Here is a 23,553-nt window from a genome sequence, read left to right on the forward strand (position 1 = left end):
CTCTTTTTCTATCAGAGAAAGAGAATCATAGAGAGCTACCTATCTGTCTTGTGAATAAATTAGTCTCACATAGCTAGAAAGGCATTTTTTGCATATCTTCAACTAGTCTACTGAGAACCAAGGTTTACCTCATTGCCAGATACCTACGACTATTGTCTCTTCCAGAGAGATTTAAAAACAGTAAAAAAATTAAATTCTGTGATCAAATTGGATACCTCAAATGTCTCAAATCTAGTTAATGGAAAGACTATTCGAGGGCAGGTCAATGTTAATTAAATGCCTATCAACATAAGTGGATTTCTGGATAAAGGAAGATGTTACAGTATGTTAACTAGCACAATGTTGCATACATATTGAGAATATTTTCATACTTCCCTTTAGGCCATTAAAGGCTGAGTTTTCACTGCAAAAATCACTTATTTATTCTAAGTGGACAAAGAAACAAAACATGAAGATGTAGAAAGAAAGGAAAATTGTTTTGGTTTTTTTTTATTGCCATGTTATTCAGCCATGAATGGTGCAATTACAGGTATTCGGGGTGCGAATCATACCTGGCCCTGTCAGTGGGTTATTTTCTCTGTCAATGCAGGCGTGGGACGCAGACTCACAAACCATGGGACACTGGAAAGGAAAAGGACAGAAGGAGAGAAACAGAGAGAGAAGGTTCATATTATTGATGTGGACATTGTGTTTTGAGAAAACAACAATGTTGGTAAGGTACTTATCTGAAAACCAGGGTGACTTTCATCATTGCAAGCCAAAACCAAATGTTGCTTTGTCAATCAGAGGCAACATAACATTAGTGCCAAGCTTGCAATCAGCAAAGTATTGTGTTAACATTCAAGCTTGTCATAGCTACAGGTGTTCAGCCACTACATGAAAAAAAACCCTCAGGATTACATTAGTACACTTTGAATTTCTGGATAATTAAGTAATTGTGTAGCTCATCAAAAAAATGTTTTCATTACCTTTAGGCTTACATGCGTTTGATTTTGGTTTAATCATAACTGTAATAATATCATTTGTTAACAGATACAAATAGTACATACAGTTTTTTATGCACATTACAAATGCTACATCAAAAGGCAATACCTATATGGAATCACACAGCGCACACAGCTGCTGTTGCACTGCTCTCTTCTTAGTTCAAATGTTGAAGCATGTTGTATCTCTGCCTTCACTGCAATCAGTGATGTCACAGCAGGTGACAGCTGAAGGAAAACACCTGCTGTGACTTCACTGATTGGGTCATGGGCTGGTAATTAATTACTTCCACTGCCATTTCAGTCTTTTCAACTAACCACATTGTGGTTTCCTCCTCTGATGGTACATTTCAAATTACTATGTTATGACATACATAATACTGCTTTTACAGAATAACCACAGGATAGCAAAACAAATGAGATAATAAAATAAGCAACAGTAATAATTTCCGTATGCTCTCTGTGTGTACTCCTGATGTACCTCGGGTTATTCAAAATAGATGAGAAACCACAGTTTTAATCTTTCAATTTGAAATTGTTACTGGGCAACAGAGCCATTATTTCTTTTGTAGTTATTTCATTTTTTCTACCATGCAGGGACAATTCTGGGATAAAATAAAAAAGACCCCTGGATACTCATACTGTAATGCTGTATTTTTGTTTTAGGGGATTTTACAAAAGGACTGTTTCCCAAAACCATTTTCCTTTGTTTTATTTTCAACAGTACACACTTATACAAAGACTAAGGAACCACAGTTGACAGTTTTCTAAGCCCCACCTAAGCACTTGAAATTCTTCATAATTTTTGAAACAATGGGTTCTTGATTACAGACAGGCGTAAACAAAAGCAAGATTCTCATTTCAGGCCTTAAATATGCACTACATAAATGATATTGTGCTAAAAGACTGAGCATCTAGCTACAGTCAACATCCTTATCATGAACCACAACATAAAAACATGAAGAGAAGGCATAAGTATTGTACTGCAGTATAGACCTAGTCAAGTAAGATAAGGAAAAACTAAGACCAGCCTGTTATTTCATTCTAACATAACCCTGTTTGACTGCTATGTACTAACTACTACATAGTACCATATGTATTGTTTGACAACGTAGAAAACAATAAAAGTAAAGAAAACCCCTTGAATGAATAGGTGTGTCCAAACGTTTGATTAATTCTGTGTATACATCTTTTTAAACAGTATTTTTCACTTTGAAAAAAAAAAGAAAAGTTTTTTAGGATGATGACTAACCAAATATAACAGTATTTCCAAATATAGCTTAGTCAGGTAATATGCTCCTTTGCCTTTGATACTCTAAGGCTTTTATACACAGAACTCTCTTCAGCCATGTTTTTCAGTTGTTCGTCTCACGTGCATCTGACAGAACTGATTTCCTAAAATATTTTACGTTTTAGTTTGATCCATTTTACACATGTTACTACAGTGATTACGTATTGTACTCTAAGCACTGCCAAACATGGGTAACCGACGCTAAATACTGTGCCTGAACGCATCATTTGTAGACACAGATTGTGAACTGAAGCTGTTGCTACTCTGCTAACGTGCTGCTTGTCATTGTCCATGTAGTAAAGTAGTAAGTCACACATGCTAATGATGGAACCTTATATTGAAGTAGTGAGATGAGGGCAACACTGTTTAATATTTTCTTTACACTTTTGCTGTGTGTTTGGTTTTGGAGAGTGCACATCCCTTCAACTTCTGGATAAATCCAAAGCAAGTCAGGCCTGCTGTGCTAGTTACAGTTGCCAAGTCATGACTGGACAATTGCTGACTGGGGTAAGGATTTAGCAGATGGTCAATAAACACAATTCTTTGGGGTGTACTAGTTTGATGTGCTCAGTTCATGCGTATGTAGCATATTGTAGGTGTTGCTAAATGTAAAACTGTTAAATTAATTTAACAAATAGTGTAACCATACCCTTCTTTTCTATCCATATACAGTACTACACATTAAACACTACTATAGCCATGAAAACGCAATGATGCCACTGTTTAAATCAGAAAATCTTCAATACATCTTGTTGCATTAAGTGTGGGACTCTTCATCAAAGCAATATTGACAACTAACCGTCTTCCTTGCTTGGTCTGTGTCAGCTCTGCCCTGTTTGATGAACCATTTAACACAGCTAGACAGCCAAACCTGTCCCCCGAAAAGGACTTTAATGACTGCTAGGAACAATCCATCACCTTACTTAGCTCAGAAACTGATCCTGAATAAGGCAGACACCCAATTCTTACACACACAAACCCCAAAATAAAATGTGTCCATTGAATACAATGGACAGAAACATGAGGTAAGGTCTGTGATAATATATGTATTAACAATGAGCCTGAGGAACACAGCTGTGGAAAGAGCCCCATTGTAATTGTCAGCAGCAGACAGCATGTGTTCGATGGCTCTTTGATGACTGAAATATGTAAAGAGATCAGATCAAAGGTGACCAGAGTCCCTTTCTTGTTTCAGCTGACTGTTTTTCTGGGGTCAGTGGGATATTCATAAGCAGCAGCCACCCAGGCAATGACAGCTAACTATCAAACAAATGCCTCTAACTCCTGTACAGACAAATAAATACGCACACATGCAGTATATTCAGGCAGAAAGACACGCACACAAAGAAAGGTAAACTGAACAACTTCCCTGCAAGTGAGTCTTGAGTCTCAAGTGAGCCCTCACTAATGTTTGTCATGTCCCTTCCCTCTTTCCTCCCCTCAACTCCTGCAACAACACACACACACACACAGGAGGAAATGTGCTGTGACAACACACACACACGTTTGTCTTTATATCCTTGAGAGGACACTCATTGACGTGATGCATTCCCTAGACCCTCATCCTAACCTTGACCATCACAACTAAAAGCCTAAACCAAATCCTTACCCTAACCTCAACATGAACCCAATTTTAACCTTAAATTCAAAACCAAGTCTTAACCCTCAAATTGCCCTTTGAAGTTGTGAGGACCGGCCAAAATGCCCTTACAACACAGAAATGTCCTCACAACGCTGGTTTTCGACTGAAATAGGTTTCTGTCAGAGATAGAAAGACATGCACACACACACGCACGCATGCACACACGCACACAGGGCAACACATTCATCAAGGCGACATGGGCAGATTGTCAGTGACACTCTGGAGCCTAGCAGGGAACCTCCGTGCACCAGCGACAGGGGTGGGCAGTACCGAAAGCCAGTCAGCCATGGAGAAGCCCTTGGTCAATTATATAACACAGTGATTCATACACACACAAATACACACTTACAGCAGCAAGTCAACAGCAGGAAAGGACTACAAGCCTCCATGTTGCCTTGCAGACTTGTCTTATGTGGTGAAAGAAAATCAGAATGTTCCTTTTTACAGATCAGAAACATTATTAAAGCTCCTTCTTTACTGTTTAATACTCGACTATGGCGCTACAGGACATTCAGCTGACACATTTTAAAACAAGCCTGGCTCCATTAGGAATGTACAGAAAATTAAGTGAACTCAGAGTACATACAACTTCATTTCTGGTGAGGTGGCACCCCATTCGGATGACACAATCTTCAGTTTACTGTCAAACTCTGAAGGAAAATACTCTTCCTTCCTCTTTCTCTCTCTTGATTGTGTGAGTCACTTCAGCCGAGGTAAGCGGTATGTTTTGTATGAGATTAGAGCCGAGGGGGGGGGGGGGGGGGGGGGGGGGGGTGTTGAGAAAGCCACAACCGGGAAATATCTGCCACTTGGTCAGATGAAAGAAGGATATAGGGCAAGCAGCACAATCCCACGTAAACAGAGTCAAGTGCATATGTGTCAGAATGCTAATTTGGTCAGTCTCATGATAATCTTTCCTATACTTGACAGAGAGACAACACACATGTACTCACAGACACAGACATTAGACACACACACACACATACTGTAAATCCCCATTAGGGTTTACTCAAGTTTATTTAATCTCATTGGAGGACTTGAGCAGTGCCAGTCTAATCCTAGCATTAACACTAGGGATAGAGAGCATGGAGACTCCTTCTTCGTCTAGTCGACAGGCTATTTTACCTTCTGTGATGGTATGTCGGTAGTGATGTGGTCCACTTCGACTTCCTCCATCTCCCCCATCTTCAGTCGACTCACCACCACTGTTCCTGCCGCGCACACACCATCAGATGACCTAAAGGGATACAAGAAAAGAGAAGAGCAATACATACAGTGTAAGCCTCTTCATTTAATCTGTTGCATAAAAAGTCTGTTCTGTTAAATGATCTTTTCTTCTGGCTACTACCCCTTCAAGAGCCTTCATCTCCATGTTGGGCTTCCAACTTGCCAAACCTAATAAGCTTACTTCCAGCCTTGAACAGGTTGTGAAATTATAAAGCTGTTCAACTACAAAGTGGAATCAGGACATAGACTCTTGCACTGCAGCGATTTCTTTTACTGACAGATTTTGCAGGAGTCTGCATGCAGGATAAAGCATAGCCTGCCCCAGTGGGAATTTGATCGGGTTGAAGCAAGGAATATTTCGTGTAACTGCTCAAATGGCCGCCTAATAACCCAGGCTTTGTGTCCTGACAGACACTAAATTGATGCTAGAGTTTTCATATCAGGGAGCCCGACCAATCACTTTCCCAATCATGGAGCCATGATTAAGGGGCTGATAGAAAATCTATAGTATTGGCAGAAAGACAGACACTCTCAAATGAAGAAAAATAGTCCCTGGGCATCGCACAAGCAAGTCTGATCACCTTAACAGACCCATCCCTAATGTGCTCAGTTCCACTCCAGCTGGAGAAAATATTGGATATTGTGTGCCAGCCAATGGTCTGGGGAGACATGGGGGGAGTTGACACACCCCTGACTGAGGAGGAGAAAATGCAAGGATGGTGATGGAAGCAGAAATGATGCTTTCAAGGCTAATCTATCTTGGTTGGAGAAAATCTAATCGCACCCAAGGGACAAGAGGAAAGGGAAGAGAAGATGCTGAGAAGCGGTATGGGAGATATGTGAGGGGATACAGGAGAGGACTGGGAGTCCAAGGAGGGAGATGGAGAGATGTGTCTCTGTGGTGGGACACTGGGAGCTTCAGTTAACGCTTAATGTCTTACAGCAGTCCCCGAGCAGAGAAAATAACATTGGTTGGTTTATAAATCTAATCATTGTCCCTTGCCAGACACCTGTCTCAGTGTTTACTCTTCTGCTCATCTTTCTGTTTCCCCTGTTTCTCATCATCTCTCCCTCCCTCTCTGTGTCTTTCTGCAACAGAGGACTGAAGCACGAAGACAGAAAGTCACCCTGACTTTGAACAAACAACATGTACTGACGGTGGCCCGCACATAATCGAGGAGATGGAGATTAACATGCATCGCATTCAGTGATAGCCCTCGCAAGGCAAACCTTCGGGGTTACAGTTGCCCTCTACTCTTTAGATTACTCTGCCTCAATCCACTAATGAAACCCTTCATTTAAACAGACAGAGCAGACTTTGTTAGAATTACTTTAAGTTAATTGATTCATGAAATATATATTGTGAGGTTTTTAATTTGTGGCCAAACACCTGTTCTAATACAATCTATAAACATTATTGTCTTTGAGGGAAAGAACTCTGCAGACCATTCCAGGTGGCAGAAATTATATGATTTAGTGCTGTCTCTGCTTTGCTGGTTTCCTGTAATACAGTATTTTTTTCAAATTTCAACCGTACAAAGGGGCAGTGATGTTAACTTCCTGACAGTGACAGACCTTTTTTTTCTTCTTTTTTTTTGCAAGCTGCAGTGTTGAAGCATGCACACTTACTGACCTCAATTTAACTTTGAGAGTTCTGACGAGTGCTGTGGATGAGAAAGAAGCCCCTCTCCCACTATTCTCCCTGATTCTCTCTTCTTTCAACCCTCTCCTCTCATCTGTTGGAGCTGGCTGAGAAACAAATCTGACGATTGTTCTTTGCCTGCAAGCCCATCTTTTTAAAAATCTAATTGGCCCAGGATCTCTTTTATGACAACACTTAATCAGACAGCTTTGTTAAAGTGACAAAAATAATGTGTTTAAAATGTCTGCTGTGGGTTTGGCACAATTCAAAAAATAATTAGTTATCAGCCAAGTGCCTTACATTTAACAGTTATTTTCTTTTGAAAGCCTCTCTTGCAATTTATAAACACATTCCAATGTGGGAACATATACTATAATTTGTTTCAAATAACAACTCTGTACCCTAACAGTCTAAGAAGCTTTTGATGCATGAGCCATATGCATAAAGTATGTATCCACAGTGCTATACAGCAGCTGCTAAGACCATTGTTAGTGTTTCCTCTAGAACGGTGAATTCAACATTGATAATTACCATTATTAGCCCCCCCCCCATACTGTTATTACTATCATTACTACAGTTACTACAGTTATTTCTACAATAACTACAGTTATTTCAGAGATACAGTAGGTAAGTAAGTATAGTGGGTAATGTTTAAAATTGAAATATACTGCATGTCCCTCTATTGTAAATAAATTACATATTCTTCTCACTCTGGATTAGAGAATAGTCAGTTACTGTATGTAAAAAAAAAAATCACATGCTGTAATAAGAGCAATGCTACAATATGTTTTTAAGTTGAACACAGTTATACACAGTGGTAAAAAGACAATAGACAGTGGTAAAGGTGGTCAAGCAAATTCCCTTTTTCTACTAGCTTTTGAAGCAAAAGAAAGAAGGATTTACAGAGTGACACTGAGCAAAGGACAATTAAACTACATTTTCAAAGGTCTGAATTTAACAGCCGTGAGTGTGGAAAGTTCATCAAAAAACTTCAAAGCAGAAATACTTCTGTGGCTGTCAGGCGCTTTTCTGTGTGGGAAGCCTTACAGAAGAAAACACCTGACAGCCACAGAAATGAAGCAAAACACCATTGGCTTCTCCCCTCACAAGGGCTTTAGCTTTAACTGTAAGAAACTAAAAATAAACAGTAGCACCAGGGAAAACTAGTTTGCTTTTTGGCTATGGATTTTTCCCACAGAGGATTTGGTATAAGAGTCCTTCAGTACACTTTAAAGCTGCATATTGTCTGTGAAATGGAAGTGGTCAGAAAACAATGATTGCCAGATTCCTACGCTGACAACAAGAGCGTTAAAGCCTTAAAGTCTAGCAGTGGAAGTGTAGATGGGATTCTTGACCTATCTAAAGCTGGACGGTTGAGCTAAATATAGCACTTGCTAGTTTTCACTGAGGACAGATGTTAGGACACAGGACTATATTAATGGGGAATGCCAGCTTCAGACGTGATACTGCCAGGCTTGATTTTCATTTGTGATGAATGGCACTACCATGTGACTCAGCAGTAATTGTACATTTTGAAACTGAAGGACTGACTCCATCAATAAGACTACACTGCAGGCATTGTTCATTGAGCTGGCCAGAATCACCAGGGAACCCTATACTGAGCACACATACTCTAGCTTGTCTGAATCACTTGAAGTATGTATATTCCCAAAGAAAAAATGCCCTGGTTTCTTATTCCTCCTGATGAAAGAGAGTTCCACAAAAAAATGTATATTTAGTCTGAATCTAAAATTAATGCAAAACAGTTCAGAGTATCTTGTATGAAAGTTTTTAAACCATCTGTTTGGGACTGAAATTATGTAAATTTCAGCAGCAGTGGCATGCTCATGACTTTTTATGTTTGAAGGGCAACAGGCAAACATCAAATTCCCAATCAAAAAGGTGATTTAAACAGAATACAACAACTTCTACAACATGGAAATTTATGCAATGTTTGTCTGCTGTAATACATCTGTAATATGCAGAATAGGAGCCATGTCAGGGGCAAGATGCATACTTGCTCAAGATTTGTGGGTTTTAACGCATCCTATTTGTTCCAGTTCCATCACACACACTACTGTATTCTTGCATGACGAGAACTGTCTTCACACTACATTTACTTTTATGTTAGTGCATAACCAGTGTCAAAAACAGTCTGGGATAAGCCGTTTTCACAGAAGCAGCAAAGTGAAAAAAATATCCTGAAAGGATGCTATTCCCCCAAACAATCACAACCATCCGGGCTGGGTCTTAAAACTATGTGGTTGTTGAGTGTTGTGTGCTGTGTGTATACATTTCATAGCATTTCAAGACAGTAAATAGATGTGAAATCTCAATGTGAAAATCTCTTGTTCCATATTAATACATGTAAATCTAGGTATATACCCTCAACACTATGAAACACATTGCATGTTTACACAATATTGGTTTATAGTGTAATGTTCCCATATTTTATATGTGTTAGCAGCTACTGCATGTCAAACTGAGAATAACTTCAGTGATGCAGTGTAGTTACATGTGGACTTACCAGGGCAGCTAAAAACAGCAAGTTCTACTTTGATGAATTGAACTTAATTTAACTTTAAGTTCTTTTTCTCATTTCTTATTTGAAACAGAAACTTCTCAAATATATCCATACATGTTCAAGCCTAAATTCGATCTGAAAGCAAAATGGGCTACTGAAAGGATGGGTGTTTGTGGACATGCACAAATGAGGCATTCAGCAGGCTGAGGCCTCAGCTCTTGATGTTCACATCAGGTTTTGGAACTTTTACCATGTTTAACATAGACATCAGACATCGTAACCGAATAAAAATAACAGAAAATCATAAAGGCATCATGTCCCCTTTAAGATGTCAGAGTTTTAAAAATACTGAATAATAGAAATGGCATCCTATTCTGTATAGCATATAATTGTCACCATAAGGCAGAAAAAACAACCACCAAACAAAAACACTTGAATTGATTTCAATAGAATTCAACTCTGCAAAACAACTGTGTCAAAAGCTGGGATGTGGTTTAGGTGAGAATAGTTCAGGAGACCGTTCTCATTTCCACTGCCTGCTGTGTTTACCACAGGCCTAAAGAAACCTATAAAGTCACTGCGGGTAGGTGAACTTTATTTCACGCTGAGGCTCATGGCCACAAAATGTTAAAACGATCATCTGGCTGGTCTGGCTGGCTGAAAAAGAAGCATTATGTATAAAGCCTGCTGTAACAACTTTGGGAGTAATTCAAAAATAGTGAGTTGTGTGGGCTGCCACTCTATCAGCCATTGCAGCTACTGATGTTATCTAAAATTACCTCAGTTTTAATTCATCATACAGAAACATATAATATGTTGTCTCACCATAGGAGGGCTGTCCGACAAGCCCTTATGGGTTTTATAGGCCCCTTCTGCACATTTCTCTTTTGTTAGTTATTGTTTTCTTTTCTTCATGTAAAACAATCTGTATGTATTACTTTTCTTCTATTATGTATTTTCTTTATGTGCAATAAACAAACAAACAAAAAGAAAAAACAGGTACATAACAGTGAGTTAATTACATTTTTCTTTTGTATCACCGAGGATATCAGTATAATACTATCGGCACTATTAGACTTTGTATCCTGTCTAGTGGTTCTCCAGATAATGAAGAAGAGATCTGTCTGCCAACTGTCGGTTACAGTTGCTACTGCACTTGTCTAAGTGGAACAGAGTATGTGGAATATTCATAACACCCCCACATCAGGATTGACAAACCCAGCTTGGCGGTGTGTGCCAGCACGAATGAAAGAACACCCAAGCTGCATTCTTCATGCCCGATGTGAAACCAGAGGCCTTCAAATTAATGCACAACAGTTAACATGTGCCAAATAATGCTGTACAACTTGGGACAAAGTTAGCACTGAGTGACAATCACTTGTAGAAATGTAACATATCCCATTTAAAATGTTATATGTATAATTACCGTCTCTCACTCCTCTCCTCGCCCACTAAACTCACATATACATGTAAATCACATATAATTCTTTATTTGTCTCCAATACTTTGAACTACACACAACAATTGCCATTAGTATCTAATGCTGTAGCACCGTGGAGAACAATTCAATGTAAAGCTCTATTGTATGTGTGTGTAATGTCACAGTCGAGATGAGAGTCATCAAAAGGTGCATGTGCTCTCATTCTCAGCTGTGTGCGTTTATTGTTCTCATACATTTGTGAACATGGCTGAAATACATTTAGTGTGAAGATATTAAAAAGCTAAGTGCAGACAATTGAAGGAGTGTGAATGGATGCAATGGTTGAGTGGGAGAGGACAGGTGGTGCAGCATACTGTATTCCTAGATGATGATGATGATGATGATATCAATAATAATAATTATATATATATATATATATAATGACTCTTGATGAAAAGTAATGTATATGTAATAATAATAATAATAATAATAATAAACAATATTATTATTATTAATATTATTATAATACCACCATAAGTGCCAACAGATGGAGATACAAACACAAACGGCATAATGTGACAAGAAAGGTCTAATTTTTGACATAATGTAGAGGTGGAAGAACAAGGTTTTGTTGATGTTATTTCTATGTGATACAAATGGTTCTGGATGAGAGACGATAGAGATAATGAGTGTTGTCAATGGCTGGATTGAGGTCACTTACTCTATTCATAGTTGAGATAATGCCAATCATTTTTCAACAAACCGTAAAAGAGCTTCCTTTCATCTCTGTCAAACAAATGTTTTTTTGTCCTGTAATTGCTCTTGAAAAAGAGCCAACCAATAGGATCTCGATTGCCACTGATTCTGACAAGTATGTATTTGTCTAATTGTTTCTATAAACTTCATGAAGACAAGGCATTGTTAAAGTAATAGTTTGACATTTTGGGAAAGTTTATTGGCTTTCTTGCAGAGATTTAGATGATAAAGACTACAAACAGGGGTAACATCCTGGTTCTGTCCAAATGTAACAAGATCAACGTTTAATCACCTCTGAAACTCACTAATAAACACATTATATCTAACTTGTTTAATCTGTATAAAAACTGAAGGTGGTGATTTTATAGGTTTTATGTGCCATACTTATTTTTGGTCAGGCACAGTGTTGGAGTCATTGCATAAAAACTTACAAACTTTATGCTTGCATGAGCTCACTTGCCTCTGGCTAAGGCTTCAATGAGCAGAAACATATGGGAGTCTTCTCATCTAAGCCCCGAAATCAAAGTACATTTCTCGAAATTTTAGACTATTTCTTTTGCATCCTAAACCTTAGAGTGAATTATGGCCTCAAAAAGGGTGTAAAACATCTACAACTCTATTCCTGTCTCTCTACATTGTGCTGGTCATGGCACATTTGGATAAGTCATTTAGCTGCCTAGAACTTGCAAGAAGAAAACACAAATCACAATTTAATGCAATTGTAAGTGGTTAAATTGCATGCACAAAATGAAGGTATAGAACAAGCAGCCTAATTTTATTTGTCTTCCTGCATTCAATTCCTGCAAACAATTGAAACATTAGGTGATATTACTTTTTGTTTCTTGTGAAAAATATTTCCCAGCCTGTTTAAACACAATAGATAAAGAGTATGCAGTGTTCTTAAGTGACATTGTACACTTTTCTTTAATGTTTTGTTGTGTGTGGCATGGTCTTGTGTCTTGGTACTGCAGTTCACTGCATTTGTGAAAAGTAAAATTAATTACAGACTCAGCTACATGTGTAGGGTAGGGGGTAAATGAAGTACATTTATATGAATAGTGTACAGTGCTTCAGGATTATCAGTGTTTAATTAAGAATGAGTTTTCCTATGAAATTTAGACTACATTCTGACATAATGCACTTCTTCTCTCAATTAACATTATCTTGTTTTGGCTGCTTCTTTCAACCCCAGGCTGATTAGACAATGGTAAGTTAAGACACATTTCCGTAAGGAGCCAAGTACAACTTATAAAAAACAGCATTTTGTGACTTGGTACTTGATGTCTACAACTTGTTATCTTGGTGACACAGTTAAAGGCATCAAAGCCAGGACATCTAAATTAGTCAACACTGCAGTCAAGAACATACAAATGGCACACACACACACACACACACACACACACACACACACACACACACACACACACACACACACACACACACACACACACACACACACACACACACACACACACACACACACACACACACACACACACACACACACACACAAAATAAGATAAAACAAAAAGGATAGAAACAGGGAGAGAGGAGCAGGAGAGCAATCCCATGCTCTATGTGGCATGAGATTGTTCTACATCATTACTAAACTGTTACCTGGAAAACTGCAACGGGATTGTGTCAGGGTGATCTATGTTAAGGTCCTAAGAGACCTAGTAGAAGCAAGCCATAAAGAATAGCAGGTTTCATTAACAACCATGGGGAGGAAGCACTAACAAGCCTTTATCTGTGTCCACACTGCTTTCATTAGATGATTGAAGGGGATGTTTCATGCAACAATATGTACATGTATGTGTGTGCACAAAAGACATAGAGAAAGCGAGTATGAGAGCTATACAACAAGGCAGATGGAGTGTGAGAGCTACCGTTACTAGTGGTGATCGCAATCGCTTGTTGACATAGGCAGGCAGTAAATGATAGATGTTCTGTGCTCCATTGACTCTAACTGGTGAGGGAATTGAATGAGGACATGGTAGGAAGGCCATGGATCTATAGAGAGTTTGAGTTGGTAATATAGCATGAATACACCTGCACTTCCACACTTTCCCTCACACACACACTTTCCCTCACACACACACACACACACACACACACACACACACACACACACACACACACACACACACACACACACACACACACACACACACACACACACACACACACACACACACACACACACACACACTCACACACACACACACACGACGGATGGGAATGGGTGAATGAGTGCCTGCAGAGGGGTGGCCTGGGATGTAGGTTAAGACAGTCAGCAGGGTCCATAATCCATAGGGACTTGTAGGGATGAAGGTAAAGAAACAAAGACAGAATAGAGACAGTAAAGTTGAGACTATGTTTCTTGGGAATTCTTATGAGTAAGGAACAAACGTGTCTTGGAGTACGCCTCTTCAATCTATACAATCTGTATTTACTGTCTTTGCTCCTAGGCATTTAATATAGCTTCCCAAAATTGACTATGCTACATAAACAAAGTGCTACATAAATACATCTTTACTTACTTACTTACATACAGTATATGATCTAAATACTGCCACCATGACGTTCACGTGTGATTAAGAAAATTACTCATCATGCAGGAAATAGGATGATTTCAAATAACTTTGGTAAACATTCATCAGGTCAAATTTGAATTTAAAACGTTATAAAAAATTGTAGATTTTAAAGTCTGACATTAGACTTTTGACATAATGGGTGTCAAAAATGGCAAACATAAGGAACAATAAGTTAGTGTGTCTAGAGAGCATTTTTGTTACTTAGTTCTTCTGATGCTTTCTCCAGTCTTCCCTCATCGCTCCATCTACCATTTAACTCAATTTTGGCTTGTTTTCTGTGTCTTTGGCATATCCGTGCCAAAAATAAATGAACAATGAAACTGTTATGAATAGATGTCCATCTGTTTTGTATAAAGGCACATGTGTTCATTTATGTTCTTGTTGGTTTTGCAGAGCTGTTTAGAAACCAAGTCTACAAAACTCCTTCTCTTAAATTGCATAGTGTCTTTAACTGATGTATGTAGCACACATCAGACGTTGCTGTCGATCTTGGGAGAAAATGTGTTCAAATAGGTGCTTTTATGGAAAGGTAATGTGTTTCAAGATGTCAGTTTTTTGGGATTTTACACAGAAGACAATGGTGTTTTGAGGTGCATCATTATCTGTCAGTCCCAATGCCTTGGCTAGTGAATTATTTGTTTCCCATAGGAAATTAGTATGGGTGAACTTTATGTTGCTATCTTTTGCAGACCCCCTTTTCAGATCTACACAAATACGCAAAAAAAATTAGACACTAGACAGCAGAGTGTGTCAAAGAAAGCAATGTTCCTCTCTAGAATTGATGAAGAAGAGGATTATAACCACCAGGCATTTTCCAGCCTAAAGTACATTGTAGTCATGTGTAAAACTCCTATAAAAACTGTTTTTACAGGCACACACAAACAGGGAAGAGAATTGAAACAAAATATGTGCCACGTGCAGGTGGGGACCGTCTCATAACACCCCTACGAGTCTCTGGCTAACTCTCCCCAAGGGACCCAAAGTCACTTTCAAAAACACGATAAGAAAGGTCAGTCGTAACTCTGGTATCAAAACTAGCCTTTCAAATCAGGTTACGGCAGGCAGCACAGAGCTCTGTCTCCTTTCTGCGGTGAATGAAAGGGATTTACTATAAGAGCTATGTTGATACAGGTCATTGGTATAGACAAGGGAGGTAGTTGGCATTCTGCATGAGCTTCCTCTCAAGGTTTTATAAAGACAAAGGGATCGGGCTCTGCAAAATATTGTGTGTTTCACTCAAAAATATAACTTCAGGCTAATATGGAGTGATAAAGGAACTTTATACAAGTATGAGTGTATGCTATGATACAGCCACTGCAAACAAGAACTTAAGGCAGGAATAAATCCTAACTTTACAGTTTGAGTAGTTTATTTCTCTCTATTACATTCCCTTTCAAGTAAAATATATAGTCTACACAATTTTCATAGCTCAGTATAGTATCACAAGCTCATGCAACAAGATACATCTTTGACTTTTACCTGAAATAAATGAAATTCAAAGAAACAGTCAGTGTTCTATACAAAAACATGAAGGCTATTAAATAGCGGATTTGGCTATACATCTCCAAGCTGCTGTGATGCGTGGGTTTGTGTATCCATGCATCCCAATATCTGAAAGAACAAATTAACCCATTCAGTGACCGGACCTGAGTGACCATTTTCCTAAATAGAGTTGAGCAAAATAATAGAAATGCGTCCAAGCAGCATATCCCTGCAGTGTAGCCTGACACACAGTTTACTCCAAACAGTGTCAACATTATGAGTCAACATGAGCTCCTTGTTATGCTAATGGAAGATTCATGTCACAGTGGATATGCAGTATGCATGATTGGACAAACAAGTATCTATTATGTGAGAGTTACTCTTGTTGGTTGAGATGCTCTGAACAGCAATGCACAAGTGATTATAAAGATTTCCCAAGGTTACTGGAATCAGACAACATAACAAACACAGCAGCAAAGTGAGAATTAACCTGTTCTTAGAGGGTACACAAGTGTTTCAATCTGTTTCAACCTTGATGCAATTTATCATAAAATTACCATAAGAGTATGAAAAGAAGGTTGTGTTGAAATGTGTTTTAAAGTCATACATAAACAGGCAAGATCTTATTTAAAAAATCCGCCATTTGTAAGACAGCACAAATTATTATCTATCTATCTATCTATCTATCTATCTATCTATCTATCTATCTATCTATCTATCTATCTATCTATCTATCTATCTATCTATCTATCTATCTATCTATCTATCTATCTATATATATATTTAACTATAGAACTGGCCCAGCACACCTATGTTACACCAACACAGGTGATTTTAATTATTTTTGGCTCTTCTCAGGAATGTACATGGGTGCTTTTCATTTTTATAACTATGCTTCCTCCTGTTGTCACTCCTGCATCCTCCAGCACATGACCTGGAAATTGACTTTGATCCACCATCACCAAGGCTATTTCAATCCCTTGAATGTGTCTTGAGACATGGAGATGAAGAGTGAGGCTCTCCAGGCTCTCAGAGCTTAGAGTGAGGAACCGTAGGTTTATCCTATGTTGAAGTTTTTTTCCTAATGGCAACACTCTTCAATCAGAATCTGTCAGGTGATCTGAAAAATGATGTTGTGGACATAGCCATAATTTAATACTAATAATATTGCATGATTTAAATACATTAGTTTAACTACCTGTGGACATGGGACAAACAGCACTAATTGTGGCTTCAAGTGATATTTATTGTGTAGAATCTGAATCATGGATGAATGATTTTAATTTTTAATTGTCTATTTGTGTTATTTCCATCAGTCATATTCCGTGATGGCCTGAAGCCGCAATAGAGCTGCAGTATAATTGATACTGGAGCAGCAGTCATCAGGTGTCAGGTATTTTTCTTTTAAAATTGTAATTATCGCCCACATTTCTTCTACATATTTGACAACTGAGATGAGTCTCCTTAAAATAATGCTACAGTGAGCATAATAGCATAATAGCAAATGAGCATGTCTCATTTGGTGAATAAAATTCCTCTGTCCTCACACGTCTCTCACATCCCCCTGTGGGACGAAATGAAATGAGAGGAAGAGAAATGAGTGAGGGAAGTGAGGAGCTACATTAGCCAAACAGAAAGCACCAACAGACTCAGGTTTACCAACATCTCCTGTTCTAGCTTTGTTGCAACTGTTGAGATGTGAGAAATTATACAATGTTCATCCTTATGAGTACACTGAGTCGAGTGACACTGTGTAATTGCCAGCACAGCTCTACCCATAGAATATCTATATATCTATTTATCCATCGATATATATATATATATATATATATATATATATATATATATATACACACACACACACACATATGGAGTGAGAGAGACCGAGAGAGAGCGACAGAGAGACAGATAGAGAGTACATAATTAAGCCCAAAGAAAAAGAAAAATGCTTTATCAGCATCTTGACATAGATTAAAACACAAAAACAATGAGTAAAGAGAAACAATGAAGTAAAAGAAACAAATACAATTAAAGGGTAAAATATATACAATTACCAAATTAACTGACTGAAATATAAATGGTTAAAGGACTACATTTACTACCAAACTGCCCATCAGGATCTCATCTAGTGCACAATTACACACCACTGGGAGCAATTTGGGGTTCAGTGTCTTTCAGTATCCCAAGGACACTTCAACATGCGGAATGGAGGAGCCGGGAATTGAACCACCAATCCCCTGATTAGTGGACAACCTGTTCTACCTCTTGACCAACAGCCTCACCCAAAATATAATAATAGAAAGAGCTGAGATTAATCAAAGTTTACCAAACCAGAGTATAATACAACATAACGTGACGAGTGATGATGTGTTTGTGTGAACCTGTGTATTGTACATATAGACTGCAATTGTGTATTGGTATTTCTGGTTGTATTTTCTGTAAATGCAAAATGTGCAATGTGCAATTTCAAACTAGCATACAGTACAGCTAGATTGTTCAATGTAGCCTCTAATTAACTGAGTTAAGTAGGAAACATAATTATTACAAAACCTATTATTTAGACTGGAGGGCATGCACCCAGAAATACAAACATTTGAATATTTAAAGCCAATTTTATACCTACAAATGAACACTGCATTGCATTATTGAGGATGATATTAAACGGCAAGGGAGACAGGATATTATGCATGACCTCACCTTCTCTGCTGTACATATAGGAGTTGGAGCAAAAGGAAAGATTGCATTGCTCTCTGTTAAATCGACCCAGCAGGGTGCTTGAATGATGGAACACCACAATCTAATCTCAGAGCAAAAACAGAGGATGGCATAAAAACATAAAAAAATACAAACAGAAACCTGTGAGACATGATTTTATACACCTACTCTAATTCTCTCTTCCTCTCTCCATTTTGTCCTAATTATCATCCTCTCATCACTTAGACAAGGACTTGGCATGAGCTATGCCCCTAGCATGCCTCAGCACCACGTCGGGACAGATTTATTAAATCTCTCTTCCATCTTTGGCTCCTAACACTACATCTCATTTTCCATTTCTTCGACCTGTATGTGTTATGTTGCAAAGAGATGAACTATAGGAAAAACCTGATGTATGATTGACTTGGACTAATAGATATCACCATAGCTCTATTACTTGTTTAACGTGGATGTAAGTTAACAGCTCCACATTATGCTTGGGGTTATCGCTGATGTTCCTGCTCAGTTTCTTGGAATAGTAATTACTCATGACAGGTAATTAAAGCAGCATGTCAATGCATATTTTCTTTAAATTTTTCTCTCAGAGTTGCATTTTGATGTCATGGTCCAGCATTGGCCGAGTGAGTTATTTCCATATTCTGCCCATGAGCCCTTATGCCTGGGGGATCTCACAGATCATGCAGAAGAACTGTGCAGAAAAGAACGTTTTTAGTGTTGAAGGAGGAAAAATAAGGAGACCATATGTGCATTTATTTCAGCCCAAATGAGTACCGTTTTTCCCTCCTTTACATACATATGTGGTGCGTGCAGTTGTGTGTGTCAGTATTACCATATTTACTGTATATGCAGCATCTCTGAGTGTGCATGCACATATTGAATGTGAATACATGTGGGCATGATTATCTCTGTGTGTTTGTGTGCATGCAAAGTGATGTGAGTGTAAACCTATTTCACCTGCATTAAATGCATTTTATTCGATGATTCCTCGCTTACACGCACATGCGCTGTACACACACATTTGTATCCAACTGTCCCTTCCATGTGCAAACTAAAAGATAAAGCATTTCCCACCAGCCATACACTCAAATGTGGTGGCCTTAAGTGTCCTTTAGTCTCCCCTAAGTGCTTCACTACACATGTTCCTCTAGTCACTGCTCCACTGATAAAGCGAAGACACCATAAATAAAGACATTTATATGTTTCATAATTATCCTCCTTATTTCATTAATTTTCATGTTTTACTGTCTGTGGATAAAATGAGCAGCTAATGACTACAGTGTGAGAAAATAGCAGCGTGCGTGTGAATTTGTATGACTGTCACTTCACTGGATAGTGTAATTAGCACGACTGCTTTATATTTGGCACACATGCAGACATGTACACACAAAAGTTGCTGTTTAAATACTGTCTGTTATTTAAGGAGATAATTAATTTAGAATTCCACTGGGACTCCAAGCAGTCTTGTTTTTGTGACTAAGGGGGACGTTGTATTGTCGCTTAACTTTAAAGAGGACTTATTATGCTTTTTGGTGTTTTCTGTAATTAATATGTTATGATGTTGGATATCTATGCTAAACATATGTAGAAATGCTCCTTGCAAGTCAAAAGCCCAGGCTTCAACCTGCCCTGATTGCTTCACTTGCTATGTTTTTTTATAACTTGTCTGCATTCCCATAAATAGCCTTCTGCTCTGTAGCCTTTTTTGCTTGTGTTTCCATGAGTTGTTTGCATTGTCCACTCTTATGTTTTGGATCAGACTTTGCCAAAAATATGAATGAATGTATCTAAAAAAAAAAAAAAGATAGAAATGCAGACAAATTCTACAACTATAGTTTGTTATATGTTTTTTTGTTGTAAACTATGTGATCTGTTAAATATCAGCTTCCAAGAGCTGGCCAATCAGAACAGAGTGGGCACCTCGGGAGGGGGGGTTTAAAGAAGCAGTAGCTAAAACAGCCTGTTTCAGACAGAGGCTTAATTGAGGGACTGTGTGAAGGGCCAGTATAAGTTAAGTAAGTATTTTTGAACTATAAATCATGAAAAGATATTTCAGGGGAGCCCTAGATTAAAAAATATAGACCTGTAAATGTGCATAATATGCCCCCTTTAATTATACAATCCACATGGCTAACCATAACCCTTACACTAATCTTAATCTTACCCTAATCCCTTATCAAAACCATCCTTAAAATTGAATATTTTTCCTCATGGGGAGAAGCTTTTTGTCCACAAGGGAAGGATACCCCACAAAATAGATTTATGTCCCCATAGTAAAATTAATAGAGACACACACACATTCTTGCCTTTATATCCTTGTGAGGACACCCATTGATATAATGCATTCCCTAGCCCCTTACCTAAGCTTAACCATCACAACTAAACGCCTAAACCCAACCCTTACCCTAAACTGAACCGAAACCCAATTTTTCCCTTAATCTTAAAACTAAGTCTTAAACTCAAGTCCTCAAATTGCCCTTTGAAGTTGTGAGGCCAGAAAATCCTCACCAAACAGAAATGTCCTCACAAAGCTGGTTTTCAACTGAAATTGGTTCTCGCAAAGATAGAAACACACACACACACACACACACACACACACACACACACACACACACACACACACACACACACACACACACACACACACACACACACACACACACACACACACACACACACACACACACACACACACACACACACGTCTTCACTACTGGATCAGATAGCTGATCTTTAGGCTTTTTCAGGCTCTGATAAAATCACAGGGGATACAGTGTAAGGGAGAGTTGGCTGTCTGAGGATAAGTAAGAGCATTGGGACAGGGCGATAGTGAAGGCTCTGGGGTGGTAAAATGGTATTATCATGATAGCAGTCTAAACTGTTACTGGTGGGACAGTGAAGATAGGCTCTATCCAATGGGAATGGATGAATAAGCCAAGGAGCTAGGCAGCAGAGGCACTGGTCTGTGATAATGTAGCCTTGCCATGGTAAATCTCTGATGCACACACATGTGCACACAGAAACACACGCACACTAACACAAGCATACAAATTCATATCAAAATCAAATCTCAAACTGTGCTGTAGAACTGGGTCATAGAGTGCCTCTCCGACTGAGCATATAAAGTTTTAGAGATAACAAGAAGAGCAAAAGGGAACTACACAGAGATACTGAGAGGGCAAGAGAATGAGTACGGGGGACAAAGTAAATCTGGGGTGAAAAAACAATATAGAAATTGTTAGAATGGAAACAATGCACAATGTGTTTGTGAGTTAATGCTAATTCTTTATGTATTGTACACTTCTGTATACACTGTATGTACATTTCCAGATTACCTGTGTCCTATTTAGACAGCACTCTTCACTGCTGGTGGGGTGGAGGAGCCTCACCTCCTTTTTGGAGATAATAATCTTTCCTCCCATGTGTATACATAGCATGCATTATTGAGAGACCTCTGCAGCGCTAACATCTTTGCAGCTGCTGTAGCACACTGGTTGTGTTGCTCGTCCCAGGTCCCCATTAAAACCATGCTAGATTTAGAATGTTCGTGCCGACAAAGCTCTGTACTGGAGGGGAAAAAACAGGTACAACCCTTCTGAAGTTATCTGGCAAAAGAAATGTCTTGCAGAGAGGCAGGATAAATGCTTGCAAGTCTGTGCAAATGGGTTTCTCACTTGGGTTTGAAATAAAAATGCAACAAAATATAGAACAAACAGCAAGGTAAACAGGAAACCATTTATATCACATGTTACATTTCTATCAGTATCAACATACTTACATTCAAATCCTGCGATCATTAGTCAGCATGACACTACAAGTTATGCACTACATGCATCTATGCTTGCAACCTCTAGACAATTAAGATTAAGATTATTATGATAGTGACTAGCTATCACATCGTAAACATCCACTTGTGACTTAGTATGTGCCACCACATGTGATGCATTACTAGGCCAACTATGGGAGCATTTCTAAGGTACAGTAGCTCATTCATCCTATGTGAGTAATGGCCACAAGGGAATCAGGCAAGACATCCAAGTCCATATAACACACAAGGAGAGATTTACTACAGGCTCTGTGCAGGTGCCAAGGCAAAAGCATAACCTCAAGCAGGAGAACACTGAGGACATACTGTTCTGACGTAAGCATATCTACAAACACATGCAGCAAAATGAGTGTGTATACATACAGAAACAAACATGTCCCCAATATCACGCTGCATATCTAAAATTACCTCACATGACCCACTTTTAAATATTGAACGCATTTAAAAACACAGCTATGACACAATTAATCATTAAACCTTTGCCAGCACCTGTCTACAGTAATGTCTCTTTACAAGACTTCAGAACTGAGCGTACAAATATTATTAAGTATATTATTCTCATTAAGTCCCTATCTTCAGTTTCCAGGTTTTCATTTTGTTATGTGTGTAAAAATCTTTATTAATACATTCAAAGAGGCTTTAGCCTATGAATTATGCGTTCAACATGTAGTTTTAGTTTTTTAAGAAATGTTTTGTTGGTGAATTTACAAAATGACCATCAGATCTCTGGTTAATATGAACTGACTTCATGTGCTGACCAAACAAATCATTAATAATTCTCTAATTAAATCAGATGCCTGCTCTTTGTTTTATGAAGGTCCTGAAAAAAAGCAACTCAATTCACCAACTAGTTTCTTCTGGTATTGTAAGTTTATTATCTGTGTGTTGTGTAAGCATGTCTTGTAGACATGTATGCCTGCACTGCTTCTGTTTGTACTCTGGTGGGTATGAGCACCATGTGAAAGCTGCAGGACGGTAACCTCATCATCACTTCAATGGCTTCTGGTGCCCACAAAAGAGAAATAACTTCACAAGGGCTGAGTCCATGTAACTCCTGTTTGTTCAACACAACACTGTCAGGAACCTTCAAAAAAATGACCCAAATCAAACCGGTCGTGCCTTAGAGGAAACAAAAACAATCCGTGACAAACATCCTAACCATCCTCACATGAAAGTGAGCGTGAGAGCTGGCAGAGGAGCTGAAATGCAGAAAAAATCATGGGAATAAGGAATGAGCTTTGAGGTGGACAGCCCTGTAACAGAATGAACTTTACTGAAGGGCCAAAGCAAAAGCCACATACACACAGACACTGGTCAAATACCAATTTCCTCTCTACATATTCTCAGCACCAGTGTAAACCTAGAGCTTATAAAGAGAACTTGGTCAAAGTCATATTGGTTTTGAGATTCACTGAAGGGAATCAATCCTTGGCTCATGGAGATAAAGTAGTCCT

General features: G+C 38.5%; 1 protein-coding gene across 3 annotated transcripts in view; it reads right to left on the bottom strand.

The window, feature by feature from the left end:
• inpp4b (inositol polyphosphate-4-phosphatase type II B) overlaps positions 1 to 23,553 on the bottom strand; it is a 145,327-nt gene that overhangs the window by 67,386 nt on the left and 54,388 nt on the right. For all 3 annotated transcript variants that reach the window (XM_062432310.1, XM_062432293.1, XM_062432301.1), the window contains 2 exons: positions 5,042 to 5,153; positions 552 to 621 (listed from right to left, as the gene is read on the bottom strand). In XM_062432310.1, the coding sequence (XP_062288294.1) occupies positions 552 to 621; positions 5,042 to 5,101 (130 nt within the window). In that variant the 5' untranslated portion in view covers positions 5,102 to 5,153. The remainder of the gene's footprint in view (positions 1 to 551; positions 622 to 5,041; positions 5,154 to 23,553) is intronic.

This window comes from Scomber scombrus, chromosome 2 (genome assembly GCF_963691925.1).
Source record: "Scomber scombrus chromosome 2, fScoSco1.1, whole genome shotgun sequence".
NCBI classification, from domain to species: Eukaryota; Metazoa; Chordata; class Actinopteri; order Scombriformes; family Scombridae; genus Scomber; species Scomber scombrus.